General features: G+C 62.3%; 1 protein-coding gene across 1 annotated transcript in view; it reads left to right on the forward strand.

Annotated features, from left to right (window-relative positions):
• Positions 1 to 678: 678 nt before the first annotated feature.
• MICALL2 (MICAL like 2) overlaps positions 679 to 14,642 on the forward strand; it is a 26,048-nt gene continuing 12,084 nt past the window's right edge. The window contains exons 1-4 of the mRNA XM_023188524.1: positions 679 to 991; positions 10,841 to 10,889; positions 12,403 to 12,544; positions 13,433 to 13,605. Coding sequence (XP_023044292.1) covers positions 849 to 991; positions 10,841 to 10,889; positions 12,403 to 12,544; positions 13,433 to 13,605 — 507 coding nt within the window. The 5' untranslated portion in view covers positions 679 to 848. The remainder of the gene's footprint in view (positions 992 to 10,840; positions 10,890 to 12,402; positions 12,545 to 13,432; positions 13,606 to 14,642) is intronic.

Consider the following 14,642-nt stretch of genomic DNA (forward strand, 5'->3'; position numbering starts at 1 on the left):
ACAGGGCGCCTCCTGCTCCCCGGGAGGCCGGCCTGCCCAGGGCTGAGGCCCCAGACAGGACAGGGCTGTTCCAGCCTCAGTGTCCACATTTGTCAACCGGCCTTTCCTGCGTCTTCTTCATGGTGGTGGGAGGTGGGGCGGCGAAAAGAAAGAAAATCCCAGGTCTCCGCAGGGGTCCAGAACGCCAGGACCACCCAGCAGCCCGCGCCCCTTCACCGGTTGGAGGTCTGGGCCAGCAGCAGCCGGCCGGGGCTTGGGTAGGGGGTCAGGCGGCGGGGGGCGGGGCCTGTCTGGGGCGGGACCCGGCGGCGTGGGGGCGGGACTTATCAGGAGGCGGGACCTGCCCAAGGCGGGAGCCTGTGCCGGGGTCGGGCGGCGTGGGGACGGGGCCTATCAGGAGGCAAAACCTGGAGGCTGGGGGCGAGGCCTGTCAGGAGTCGGAGCCTGCCTGGAGCGGGACCCTGTGTCGGGGCCAAGGCGCGGGGACTGGGCGCGTCGGGAGGCAGGACCTGGCGGGTGGGGGCGGGGCCTGCTGGGAGGGGGGGCCTGCCCGGGCGGGAGCCAATGCCCGGGCCGGGAGGTGTAAGGACGGGGCCTATCCGGAGGCAGGACTTGGCGACTGGGGGCGGGGCCTATCAGGAGGCGGGGCCGGCGGTGGCGGAGCCGGGCTCGGCTTCTCTCCGGACCGGGCGCTTGTCGCTCTCAGTCCGGCTCAGCTCGGTCTGGGCGCCGCGGGTCTGGCGGTGAGGTAGCGGTCCCAGCGTCTGTCTCACCGGCCGGGCGGGTGCGGCACAGCCGCGGGAAGGTGTCGGAAGGCGGTTCCGCCGAGCAGCGGGCGAGCCGCTCACATGGCGGCCATCAGGGCGCTGCAGCAGTGGTGCCGGCAGCAGTGCGAGGGCTACCGCGACGTGAATATCTGCAACATGACCACGTCGTTCCGCGACGGCCTGGCCTTCTGCGCCATCCTGCACCGCCACCGGCCTGACCTCATGTGAGTCCCGCCCGGCGCCCTTTGACCCCTCTGCTCTTCAGCTGCGCGCCGACACGGGCGGGGAAACTGAGGCCCGGGCGGCTGGGGATGGGGAGCCGAGGCGTGGGACTGGGCAGAGCCAGGAGGTGCAGGCACAGCCCACCGTGCAGCCCCCCGAGGCTGTCCCCAGTGGCCTCAGTGTGCCTGGACAGCGAATGCAGCTGGGCCAGAGCCGCGGCATCCCCCGCCCGCCAGCTGAGTCAGCCGTGACTCAGGGCGGCTCCTGGGCCCTGGCTTCAGTCCAGTCCCCCTCTGTGTCCCTGGGAAAGGCGAGCAGAGCTGCCTCGCTGGGCCCTCTGAGGCCCTCATTGCCCTGGGGCCTGGCCACCAGATGGGGTCCCTGGGATACCCCTCGTGTAGGCACTGCCCCTCCCCCATCCTGTTCAGGCCCCTGGGGGGATGCAGCCAGGGCCACTGTGGGGGAGCGGCCAGTGCAGGGCAGGAAGCCTCCAGACCCCAGGTGCTGCTGCTGGCCGGGCCTCTGAGGCCCCAGGTGATAAGGCCCGAGATGGAGAACAGCCCCCATCTCTGGGAGCAGCAGGAGGTGGCAGGGGATGAGGACTAGGCTGTCTCCCCCCAGGAGGGTTTTGGCGTGTGTAGCTGGGCAGCTGGCCCTGCCCGTTGCTGCATCTTGGCTCGAGCCTGGATCTATTCTGTCGGTTGTTCACTCAGCAAACGCTCTTTGGCCGAATGACTGGGACCAGGCTTGCTGGGACAGAGATCTGTGCGTCAGGGCAGGGGGACAGAGGCTCAGGAAAAGAGGCCCTCAAAGGCCATCTGCAGCTCAGGCACCTTCTGGGCAAAGCATTCTCCTGGGTGTGTTTTTGGTGGGAAGGTCTCGGGGTTGGGAAGAGCCACAGGCAGCACCTGGGGGTGTTGGCCTCTGTCAGGCCCCAGCTGTGCAGACCAGAGAACCGAAGCTAAGAGGAGGGATCCTTGCTTAGGTCACACAGCCCTAGCCCGTTGTGCAGATCTGGTGTTCCTCATCTGTGCCCTGGACACTGTCCCGCCAGTCCCACTCTGCAGGAAGCTAGGGTCTTAAGCAACAGCCTCAACCCCTGCCCTGAGGTTGTGACACGCATTTGTGGAGCTGTCGGAGGCCTCCATGTGGCATTTGGGCAGCAGCTGCTCTCCCTTGCGAGGAACGTGCCTCTGTTGCCCTTGCAGGCAGAAGATGCTGGGCGCAGGGTACGTGCTTCCACATGGAAAGCCTGACGCTGAGCTTAGAAGGAGAGGGCCAGGGACCCGGAGACTGGGAGAAGGACCTGGAATGGGGAGGAAGGCAGGCGAGACCCCACCCCGGGGGTTCAGGGTCCTGGGTGAGGCTGGCTGGTGGCTGAACCCAGGCATCCAAGCTGGGGCCAGCCTGTAAAGCCTTCAGGGTGGGGAGAGGTGTTGCTGCTGGCTGCTGACCACCAGCTTCATGGATCACTGGTGTCGCCGGAGATTTGGGGCCTTCTGGTCCTGGGGAGCTTCTCTCCACTCCCTGCCGGCTCAGGTGTGCCTGAATGCCGTGCCCAGGGGTGAGCACAGGTACACATATGTGTGCATGCACTGGCACCGTGGGCGCTGTACATCTCCTCAGTGCACTGACAGTTATTGAGCGCCTGCTGTGTGCCCAGCCCTGAGTCCTGTGCCTGTTCCCCTCAGCCTCCAGATGCAGGGAGCAATGTTCTGGTCACAGAGACAGACAGGGAACAGGTAAATGAATAAAAGCTCAGGGTGGCTCCGGAGAGTGCAGAGGCCAGAACAGGAAGGAGGCAGGAGAGAGAGGAGGCCCTCTGCCCCCAGCTCCAGCGGGTGTGGAGTTGCCCAAGCTGTGGCTGACTTGGTTCTTATCTGTCTGTCCCCACTGGACTGTCAGCTGCAGAGGCTGGGGTCTCTGTTTTGTTCGCTGCTGCATCCCCAGTGCCTGGAGCTGGGCTCGGAAGATACCAACACATGGTTGGAGCTCTGCAGATAAGGGCCTTTCAGTTGGGGCTCAGTAGATATGATAGGAGTTTAATAGGTGCCCATGTGCAGGACAGAGGAGAAGGCCATGTGCCCTTGGAGGCAGAGATCAGAGAGGTGCAGCCACAAGCCTAGGGTGTCCTGGGCTGGAAGAGACAGGAAGGACCCTCCCCAAGAGCCCCCTTAGGCAGCAAGGCCCAGCCCACACCTTGACATCCGGCCTCCAGAGCCATGACAGAACAAATTCCCGGTGTTTTTTTGTTTTTTTGGTTTTTTTTGAGACGGAGTCTCACTCTCACCCAGGCTGGAGTACAGTGGCGCAATCTTGGCTCACTGCAAGCTCTGCCTCCTGGGTTCACGCCATTCTCCTGCCTCAGCCTCCGGAGTAGCTGGGACTACAGGCGCCCGCCACCACGCCTGGCTAGTTTTTTGTAGTTTTTAGTAGAGACGGGGTTTCACCGTGTTAGCCAGGATGGTCTTGATCTCCTGATCTCGTGATCCTCCCGCCTCGGCCTCCCAAAGTGCTGGGATTACAGGCGTGAGCCACTGCGCCCAGCAATTCCTGGTGTTTTAAGCCCTGGAGTTTGTGGAAATTCGTTATAGCAGCGGGAGGAAGCTAGTATAGGCTTCCATGGGTGTTGGGGTGTGGAGGCCTTTGCAGACCCTGGAAAACCAGGAGTGTCATGGGGGTTGGGTGTCCACCAGGGTGTGGGGACACACACTTGTACAGGTGCCTTGGCCCTTTGCTTTTATTCCAGAGTTGGAGTCTCGCTCTGTCGCCCAGGCTGGAGTGCGGTGGCACCATCCTAGCTCACTGCATCCTTGAACACCCGGACTTAAGCCATCCTCCCACCTCAGCCTCCGAGTAGCTGGGACCGTGCCTGGCTAATTTTCTTATTTTTAATTTAATTTTATTTTGTCTATTTGTTTATTTGAGATGGAGTCTCGCTCTGTCGCCCAGGCTGGAGTGCAGTGGTGTGATCTCAGCTCATTGCAACCTCCGCCTCCCAGGTTCAAGCGATCCTCCTGCCTCAGCCTCCCAAGTAGCTGGGGTACAGGGGTACACCACCACACCCGGCCGATTTTCGTATTTTTTGTAGAGACAGGGTTTTGCCATGTTGGCCAGGCTGGTGTCGAATTCCTGACCTCAAGTGATCCATCTGCCCGCCTCAGCCTCCCAAAATGCTGGGATTGTGGGCATGAGCCACTGTGTCTGGCCTATGTGTGGCTACTTTCTTTTTTTTTTTTTTTTTTTTGAGGCGGAATCTCGCTCTGTCGCCCGGGCTAGAGTGCAGTGGCCAGATCTCAGCTCACTGCAAGCTCCACCTCTTGGGTTTATGCCATTCTTCTGCCTCAGCCTCCCAAGTAGCTGGGACTACAGGCGCCCGCTACCTCGCCCTGCTAGTTTTTGTATTTTTAGTAGAGACGGGGTTTCACCATGTTAGCCAGGATGGTCTCGATCTCCTGACCTCGTGATCTGCCCGTCTCGGCCTCCCAAAGTGCTGGGATTACAGGCGTGAGCCACCGTGCCTGGCCATTGTCTGGCTACTTTCACTCAGCATATTGTTTCTTTCTTTTTTTATTGAGATGGGGTCTGGCTATATTGCCCAGGCTGGTCTTGAACTCCTGGCCTCAAGTGATCCTCCTGCCTCAGTCTCCCGAAGTGCTGGGATTACAGGCGTGAGCCCCCACGCCTGGCCCCTGGCTCTTTGGATATGCCTGCTGTACCTTCATCACCCCCATCCCATGCCCTCAGCCTCTGCTCCCTGCCAGGCCTCTGGGTGAGGTGTTGGCTGGGGTGGGGTTCTCCTCATGCAGCGCTCGGCTGTCCCTCCTGTCCCCAGTAGTCTTCAGGAAGGGAGGAAACACATGTGAAGGACAGGCACAGACCAGCTGTCCTCTCAAGGCAGCGCCAAAGTCAGACTCTGTGTGAGGCCCCGCCCTTGCCACCTCATGCCCCTCCTCTTCCAGTGAAGACCCTTTGATAGCAGAAGGGTGGACGTCCTGTCTCTGTGTCTCTAGCTCTGCCACCAGGAAGGCCTTCCCTTTGTCTGGCCTTAGTCCTTCCTGCTGCACACAGAGTGTGCTTCCGCTTGGCCCTCAGGGGACAGCAGCTGTGAAGGAACCAGCTCGGGCGCCAGGCCAGCCAGGTGGGGCACCCGGGCTCCTGATTCTGCCTCTGCCTCACCGGCCCCGGATGGAGGGGGCGGGGATCCGGGCGTTCCTGTGTACCACGTCCTGGAGCCTTGAGCCATGTGTGACCACACTGGGGAGCCCCACAGGCACAGAGTGGGGTCTGAATCTCCGCTTTACAGCCAGGAAACAGGATCGCCCAGCCACGCCCACCAGGCGGTAGCAGGGTGGACAGGTCCCCTGCCTGGTCAGCCTGCCTGTGCCCACCTGCCCCGTCTCACCCGCGGCTGTGGATTCTCTGCAGCCAGGCCTCAGGGCATCTGCCCCCAGGTGCTGTTTCCATACTGGTGCCACAGGGCAACCGGGCAGCCAGGTGAGCTCAGAAACCACCCAGAACAAACAGCCCCACCTCCCGCCTCGCCTCCCTCAGCCAGTCAGCCTGTCGGGGCCGGAGCGGCTCTGCCAGGGGCTGGAGCGGCTCTGCCATGGGCTGGCTGCTTTCACTCCTGGGCCCAGGCAGGTCTCCAGGCGCAGCCCCCGAGCAGATGGGGCAGGCGGTACAGTGTGTCTGGGCTGGGAGGGAGCGGGGCTGGAGAGAGGGCAGGCATTGTGCGTGGCGCAGGAAGCCGTCCAGCGGGTAGGAGAACATTGCTGGCCTCCTTCTTGGGGGTCGTGGCTGGGGGGCATTTGTTGGATTTGTGGCCAGGTCTGGGGAGGGTGTTGTGAAGTTGGGTCTCTGCCGCACCCTCAGTTCTGGGGCAGGGTCCCTTGAACTTTCTCCTGGTCCCTGCAGCTCTGGAGGCCAGCTCAGGGCTGGGCCAGGAAGTAGGGGTGGCTGGGGCGGCCACTGTGCGGTGCATGGAGCCCTCCAGCAGTGACTCCCAAGGGTGGTGGGGCTCCCCGAGACACCACTATTGTTGGGGGCTAGGGGAGAGACTCATGCAGAGGCCCCCACTCAGAAGCTCCCAGGCAGTGCCCTCGCTTCCTGGGCCGGAGCTGAGGGTGGGCTGACCTTCCCTCCCACGCGGGGCTGGGTCAGCAGGAAGCTGCTTGTGGACAGAGGCCTTCTGTTCCTGCCCCAGGGCCTGTAGCCAGACCTCTGCGGCCGCCTCTGGCCGGAACCCTCCAGGACAGGCACGGGAGGGGGCTGCCTGTCCACTTACTGCAGGGGGACCGCCCAGGGCCCCACACTTTCCTTCCAGAGGCCCGGTGTGCAGGATGGGGGCTCTGTGGCCTCCCCCGCCCCAGTCGTCACCGTCCCCTGCTCACTCCCTCCTCTCCTGAGCTCTGCCTGGCCATGTCCTCACTGTCTCTGAGGTTTTCTCCTTCTGCAAGTCCCCTTTCTGCCGTCCTGACTGTGCCTTCTGGTCCCTGTCTCTCTTGGGCCTCCCTCCACCATCTCGCTGGGGTCTTCGTCTCTGTCTCCAGCTCTCTCTGTCCGTCCGCCTGCCTCTCCCCACTCCCTCTGCGCCCTTCTCGGTGCTGGATGTGCCTCGGCTGGGGCTCCTTCCCTTCCAAGTCCTGCACCCCCCCGACCCACCCTCCCCACTGCATGGCCGAATCTTGTTCCAGGAAATAAACAGTGTGGTGTCGGCCACCCAGGAATTTGGAGGGGGTAATACATTCCCAAGAGCCCCCAGAGGCGCCGGGGCAGAGCCCGGCTGTACTGCACGGGCTGAAGTTGATGGCCGTGGGTCAGTTAGAGGGGTGGTAGGGGCAGGCGTGGCCGGGCAGGGGCACGCACGGCGGAGAGTTGCCCAGGGCGAATCTTGTGACCGACACACAGACTCGGCAAATTCATTTATTCAGCCAGTGTTGAAAGAATAAGTTACTGCCACAGAAATCTCACCCAGCACAGAACAAATGCATCACAAGCATTTATGGGGCACCGACTGTGTGCCTGGCCCCAAGGTGCGTGTCTTGGAGCTGGGCCATGGCATACCTGATTTTAATTCTGAGGCTTCAAATAAGAGATTAAACCCCGGAGGGTGCCATGTCTCGGGCCGTCAACCCGCAGGTTTGCAGCGGTGACTGGGGCCATGTCCCAGTTCCGGCTGTCTCACTATGGGCAGCTGGTCACCTGCGGAGTTGGGGGGAAGCTGATACATTTTTGTCCGGCAAGGCTGGGGGTGTCCGCCTGCTCGAACTGCCCTCACGAGGTCCCCCAAACGGGCAGCTTCAACAACAGAAAGTGTCCTCCCGCAGTTCTGCAGGAGTCCCAGATGGAGGTGTGGGCAGGGCTGGGCCCTCCTGGGGGCGGGAGGGAGGATGTGCCAGGCCTCTCTCCCTGGCTGTGGGGTGGCTGTCTTCGCCCTGTGCCTTCACCTCCTCTTCCCTGTCAGCGTGTGTCTGCATCCACCTTTCCCTTTTACGAGGACACTAGTCACGGGGCCAGGGCTCCCCGCTAAAAACGCTGTTTGAATTCTCTGATCTCCAAAGGAGACAAAATGAATTCTCTCACCTCCAGAAAGACCCTGTCTCCAAATGAGGTCACACTGGGGGAGTTGGAGGTTAGGGCTCCAGTGCGTCATTTTCTCCGGCGGGCTCCTGGAGACACGAGTGGGGTCTGCACCTGGCGATATCTCGGTGGGCTTGCCAGGCAGTTCTGGCTGGCGATTTCTGCCAGCATCGCGCCTCTGAGCTCAGCTGCTCGGGGGTCCCGGGGTATGAGCTCGGGGAGGCAAGGTGCTTCTGGGGAGGGCCTGGCCGGTGCGTCGGGCAGAGTGCGGGAAAAGCCATTCTGTGCCAGGAGCGTGGAGCCATGGTCTGGACACTGGAGGGCTGGCCCTGGGGAAGGAGCTTGGGGCAGGACAGGTGGTGGCTGTGGAACTGGCCAGGGTGGTGCAGCCCAGTTGAAGAGGCCTCAAACGACCGGGATGCAGCTTGAACCTTGTCCTGAGGCCACGGTACTTGAACTAGCAGCCCAGACCTGTGCACCGTGTGGGCACTGGCTGTGATGTGTCCAGAGGGCCTGGGGTGCCCTGATCTGCCTGGAGCTCTGAGAGCTTGACTGTGGGTCTGGGGGAGAGAAGGCCCTACAGGGAAACTCACTGGACAGAGCTGCTGCCGGCCCCTGGGGTGGACAGAAGCAAATGCGGGAGGCAGACGGCCTCCTCCTCCTCCTGTTTGTTTAGAGAAAAAACAGAACTTGCGACACTGCCCTCCTGGCCGCCGATGACACGGCCCTTCTGGTCATCGGGGCATTCTTTCCGGGGACACGGCCGCTTTGGTCGGTGATGCTGGGGAAGGTCTGCAGAAGAGCTTGAGCTTTCAAAGGGCTGGGGACGGGAAGAGAGGGAGGGAGAGCCAGCTCCTAAGCTCTGGGGGCTGAGGCTGAGGCCCAGCATGGCTGCAGAGTCCCTGAGCATAGACAGCCACGCACGTGCCCTTGAGTCACACCCTATCTGGGGACAAGCCCAGGCAGACAGAGGCATCGGCCCAGGCCCGAGGAGACGGAAACCCCTTTCCCTGCCACGGAGCCTAGGGAGGGGGCTCCTCGTCATCCGTCCAGCCGGGGAGGAGTCTGCGCCTCCTCTTGTCCTGTGTGCAGAAGCTCTGCCTGTGCAGACGGGTGGTCCTGCCATCTGAAACCTGTTACCTGGAAGGTGGTCCAAGCTGGAAACGGTGGAGGGTTCCCAGGGACCCCAGCAGAGGATTGATGGACGGCAGGGCTGGAGGCGGACAGGGCAGGGGTTTTCTTTTTTTTTTTTTTTTTTTGAGACGGAGCCTCGCTCTGTCGCCCAGGCTGGAGTGCAGTGGCCGGACCTCAGCTCACTGCAAGCTCCGCCTCCCGGGTTTACGCCATTCTCCTGCCTCAGCCTCCCGAGTAGCTGGGACTACAGGCGCCCGCCACCTCGCCCGGCTAGTTTTTTGTGTTTTTTTAGTAGAGACGGGGTTTCACCGTGTTCGCCAGGATGGTCTCGATCTCCTGACCTCATGATCCGCCCGTCTCGGCCTCCCAAAGTGCTGGGATTACAGGCTTGAGCCACCGCGCCCGGCCTGGGGCAGGGGTTTTCTAAGGAGGGAGGTGAGCAACCTGCAGCCTCCATCCCACTCCCCCCACCCCACCGCATGGCAGCTGCCTGGCCTCAGTTTCCCCATCTGTGAAATGGGTAAAAGGGGCTCACTGTCCAGGCCTTGGAGCGTTCTTATGGGGATCAGGGCTGGTCAAGGGCTGTGCAGGCTAGGCTCAGAACTAGGCTGCCCAGGCCGTGTGGCCACAGGGATCTCAGTCCCCACTTCTCCGTTTGAGACCTGCCCAGCCTTCCTGTTTGCTGCAGCCACGGCCATCAGATTCACCACCAGGAGCTGCAGTTGTCCTCTCAGACAGGGAGACTGAGGCCCTGAGACTGAGGCTTGCTGGGGTCAGACATGCAGGTCGGGGTGAGGCAGGACACAGCTTGCAGCCCCAGCTCCCTCTGTGGGGCCGGGAAGTTTCTAGAACAGTCCAGTTCACGCTGACGTGGCAGCAGCTGCTGTCCAGGACCCCACAGGCAGCAATGTGGACAGACAGGTCACGATCACTGTATTTTTGTTTTTCCAAGACGGGGTCTCACTGTGTTATCCAGGCTGATCTCGAATTCCTGGGCTCAAGCAATCCTTCTGCGTTGGCCTCCTGCGTAGCTGGGACTGCAGGCGTGAGCCACTGCACCCGGCTTCCAGATCATGGTTTAACCAGCCCTCCCTTCCCGAAGCCGCAGACCGTGCTGGGAGCCTGGCGGTTTTTGTCGGAGGGTCTGGGGCTGGGCTGGGGCCGCCTGTGTGGGATCTCGGTATGTTTTCTGCCCAGGGCACCCTCCCAAGGTGCCCATGAGGAGTCCCAGGACCAGCTGGAGGCCACGTGGGGCTGTCCTCTTGGCGTCCCCAGGAGAACCTTGCTGTCCGGGCTGGCCGGGGACCTCACCCTCGGGAACTTCTGGGACCCTTGCATCCCTGTGGTCTAGTGTGTGAGTTGGGGGTGAGGCTGGGCCCTTGCTGAGCACCTAGGAAAGCCACTTCACCACCCAAAGAGAGAACCATGTAACCTCCATGGCCTTGGCGGCTGTCTCCCCGCTGTGTAACCTGGGGCAGGTCCCCGAGCTGCTGTCTCTGTGAGATGCAGTCATAACCGGTGTCTGCTCCACACGTCGCGTGTGAGCCTTAGGTTGGTATTCGTGAAGCGCTGAGAAGGGCACCGAAGGGTGAACAGCAGTGAGCCTTCCGACAACAGAAGTGATGACGGGTGGGGCGAGGCGGATCGGGGCCTGTCCTGCCCTCGGGGGCAGCGTGGCCAGCCCTCTTTGCCTGTGGCGCCGTCCCCTGCCCCGGGAGCTTCTCTCGTCCGTTTCCTGTGGTCCTCCGGGGACATCGGGCCTCTGCGACCCACCTGGTCACCGAGCATTGTGATGGGAGGTGCTGGACTACCCTGGGCTGGCGACCTCGCCTCCCGGGCCTGCTTCCTGCCACCTCTGACTGTGCAGGAGCCCTGGTGAGGGGCGGCGTGTCCAGGGCCCAGGAGGTAAAGCTGGGGCTCTCTGATGCTGTACCAGGTCCCAGCAGCATCACTGTGGCCAGAGCAGAGCCGGGAGCCCTGGCCTCTGCCCACCTGTGTTCCTGTGCCACCTCATTCCTTCACAGCCCTGCTCCTGGCCTCAGTTTTCCTATTTGGGCAAGATGGCCGCTGAGGCCCTCCAGCCCCTCCCTTCGTGGACTCTGAGCTGCTTTGGACACCGTGCTTTTATTTTCCAGAAACTTCAATGCTCTCAAGAAGGAAAACATTTATGAAAACAATAAACTGGTGAGTGGCCCCCGCGCCGGCCCCTTCCTCCTTCCCCGCCCTGGCCTCACAGTGGGCTTAGCAGGCCCGCCCAGCCCCACCCATGTCCGAGGGACCAAGGGACCCCCCCAGGCCCTGCGTCTGCCTGGGGAGTCCTGCCTGGGAAGCGGGGGCTCTCTGACCAGCCCTGCAGCGCGTCCTGGGCTGGGTGACCCTAGCATTCTAGAAATAGCCTCTTATCTTGGCGCCCAGGGCATACTGGTCCCCACTTTTCCTCAGTTGGGGAGCAAGGTGGCAGGAGGTGCCTGGGGACCCTACTTCACTGCAGAGGGCTCAGCCCAGTCTGCCCAGGCAGAGCAAGGGTCTGGAGATAGCTGTGGGGGGCTGTGGATGGATTCTAGTGGGCCAGTTGCCACTCCCTCCGCATGGGACCTGCCTCCCGGCCCTGCTGGGATTCCAGTCCTGCCCTGCCCTCCTCAGCTTCCAGGCCCTTCCCTGTGTGCAGCCTCAGTTTCCCTGCTGCAGAATAAGCTCCATGCTCCCTCATGGGCAGAGGCACCAGCAGACTCACCATCCGCCCTGCAGGCATGTCCTGTGCTGTGCCAGGCAGGCCCCGGCCACGTCCCTGCCCCCGGAGCTGGCCTTCAGCAGGGACAGTGGTCAGCACTGAAGACATGGTCAGACCTGACCGGCCAGCACTGCCTTGCTCAGCACAGGGACAGTTTGAATTTAAGCTTTAACTTAATTAAAATGAACTAAAATGACACATTCACGGTGAAACCTCGTCTCTACTAAAATTACAAAAGTTAGCTGGGCGTGGTGGTGAGCGCCTGTAATCACAGCTATTCAGGAGGCTGAGGCAGGAGAATCGCTTGAACCCGAAAGGTGGAGGTTGCAGTGAGGTGAGGTTCTGCTCCAGCCTAGACGACAGAGTGAGACTCTGTCTCCAAAAAAATAATAAATAAAAATAAATAAATAAACAAGTCCGGTTCCTCAGGTGTGCCGGCCACACTTCCCATGCTCGCAGGAATGGTCCTGGCCAGCGGCTGCTGGGCCGGACAGCGCGGGGGGTCGTGTCCCTGTCTCAACCTCCAGTAGCCCCCACCTGTTACCTGGGAGCCCTGGGCATGGCCACTTTTGTGTCCTTCTGGCCCTGGGGAGGGCTCGGCGGTCTGTGGGTGTCAGCCCTGCTCCTGAGGGGAGCTGTTCCAACCAAGACCGGATAAGTCTGGGTTGGGTGGGGCTCGGGATTCTCTTGGTGAGGGGCAGGATCCCCCGAGGTTTCACCCGGGCAGGGCCTCGAGCGCCCACAGGCCTGGCGACCTCAGTCCTGTGCAGATGGCGCTGTGACCCCCACCGCACCGATGGGTAAACTGAGGCTGGGAGGCCACACGGGCGGAGCCCGGCTCCAGCCTCGAACCCACGCCTCTTTGGGCTCCAAGACTGTGTCTTTGAGTCGAGGTGAGCTGGGGCCTGGAGGAAGAGGAGGAGGGGGCTCCCAGCTGCCCTGCTGACCCCCTCCCACTTCCCGCAGGCCTTCCGCGTGGCTGAGGAGCACCTGGGCATCCCGGCCTTGCTGGACGCCGAGGACATGGTGGCCCTGAAGGTGCCTGACCGGCTGAGTATCCTGACCTACGTGTCCCAGTATTACAATTACTTCCACGGCCGCTCCCCCAGTAAGTCCCTGCTGCGCCCGCCGATCCAGACAGGACCAGGCCTCCACCCCGGCCCGGCTCCCAGGCCTGTGGACCTTTTGGGGTCCATGCCCAGCCCCCCCAAGAATGGCTCCTGGCATGGGCAGCGGGGCTGTGCACTGGCTGTGAAGCAGCGAGAGGCCTTGCCGGGCGCTCCCCATCCCAACCCCGGCCCCATGCAAAGCCCCAGGCTGTGTGTTCACCAAAAAGGACGGGGGCCCTCGTCCTGCTGCATGTGATCCCCAGGCCCTGACGCACGCAGGCACCTGCCCAGAGCAGGCTGAGCTGCCCCCGCTGCTTCCCCGAGGTGCAGGTGTACCAGCAGCTCCTGCCGCCCTGCCCCTCGCTGGGCCTGTTTGCCCATCTGGACCCCCGAGCTTCTGTGCCCACGGGGGTGGCTTGGCTGAGCAGGGGCAGCTCCTGGGCCTGCCTTCATCTGTCCTGAGTCTGGACCCTATGGAAGCCAGGCTGGCCTGGCAGGGTGGGGCCCCCAGAGAGAACTGGGCAGGGGAGGGACAGGCCCCGCCTCTGTGTGTGCAGAGCTCAGCTCCCCACCCCCCACATTCCTCTTCTAGGGTTTAGAAATCCCCGGAACCATTCTGGGCACAGGGCCTGCCTTGCCTGCTGGAGAAACAGAAAAGTCCCTTTTCCCTGACCCCAGCTGGGGCTCTGAGTGGGGAGGGAAGGAGTGGGGGCCTACTCAGGGCTGTGCCAGAAAATGTGCCCTCAGGGCTACCTGTCCCCAGCCCTGGGCCCCAAGGTCTCCCCCGGGCACCAAGGCCTGTGCTGGGCACTGGGACCTCTGGAGGGACCGAGACCCTTTCAGAGCCAGGCCTGGGACCCTCCCAACCCCTGCTTGTTTCCTGCCAGTTGGGGGCATGGCAGGCGTGAAGAGGGCCTCGGAGGACTCTGAGGAGGAGCCGTCTGAGAAGAAGGCTCCAGTCCAGCCAGCCACGCTGCCCTCGCCCACCCCCGCCCGGAAGCCTCCACTATCTCCAGCCCAGAGGAGGAATGGGGGTGCAGAGGGCCCACCCCCCAAGACTGTAAGCTCCCAGCCCGCCCTCCCCCTGGCTCCCTGGGTTTTCCACCTGCGGGTGCAGAGGGGGCTTGTGGGACTCCGTGCAACCCCTAAGCCACGGGATCCGGAGGGGGTGTGACCTCTAAGCCATGGGACCGGGGTGGGTGCGGCTCCCCCAGTCCAGGACTCAGCAAGAGCCACCAGGACCGGCTCTCCAGGGCTTCGTCAAGCCAGGGGTTGTGATCCCACTTTGTACAGATGGGTAAACTGAGTCCCAGGGAGGACACAAAGGTGGGACAGAGCTCGAACCTAGATAGGCCCAGGACGCCTCCCTCCTGGGGAGAGAAGGGTTGCTGGGCTATGCCCTGTACCCAAGACCAGCTCTGCAGTGAACCCAGGCACCCCCACTTCTCAGAAGTAGTGTTGGGGTAGAAGGTGGTAGGCGAATAGCTGGTGGTTGGCACCCCCTGCTACCCCGGACTGCCACTCCAGACTCCCAGGATGATGGGAATTGGATGGGATCCATGCCCCTCGATGGGGCAGGAGGCCTGGAATCTGTCTCTTGGCCCCCACCTCCACTGAAGGACTACTAGCATCAGGCCCCAGCTCCCTCCCCAGGGCTGGGCTAGAGTCCCTGGACTAGGGCTGCTGCCCGCCTGGGTGTGACCCGGACCGCAGCCCTGCTGGTGGCTCCTCTCCTGGCCAGTTCTCTGTCTATAAGATGGGCTCTTCCAGGCCAGGTGCGGTGGCTCACACCTGTAATCCCAGCACTTTGGGAGGCTGAGACGGGTGGATCACGAGGTTAGGAGATCAAGACTATGCTGGCTAACTCGGTGAAACCCCGTCTCTACTAAAAATACAAAAAATTAGCCAGGCGTGGTGGCGGGCGCCTGTAGTCCCAGCTACTCGGGAGGCTGAGGCAGGAGGATGGCAGGAACCCGGGAGGCGGAGCTTGCAGTGAGCTGAGATCTGGCCACTGCACTCCAGCCTGGGCGACAGAGTGAGACTCCGTTTCCAAAAAAAAAAAAAAAAAAAAAAAGACATGCTCCCCTGGGGTCAAGA

This window comes from Piliocolobus tephrosceles, chromosome 8, assembly GCF_002776525.5.
Source record: "Piliocolobus tephrosceles isolate RC106 chromosome 8, ASM277652v3, whole genome shotgun sequence".
NCBI classification, from domain to species: domain Eukaryota; kingdom Metazoa; phylum Chordata; class Mammalia; order Primates; family Cercopithecidae; genus Piliocolobus; species Piliocolobus tephrosceles.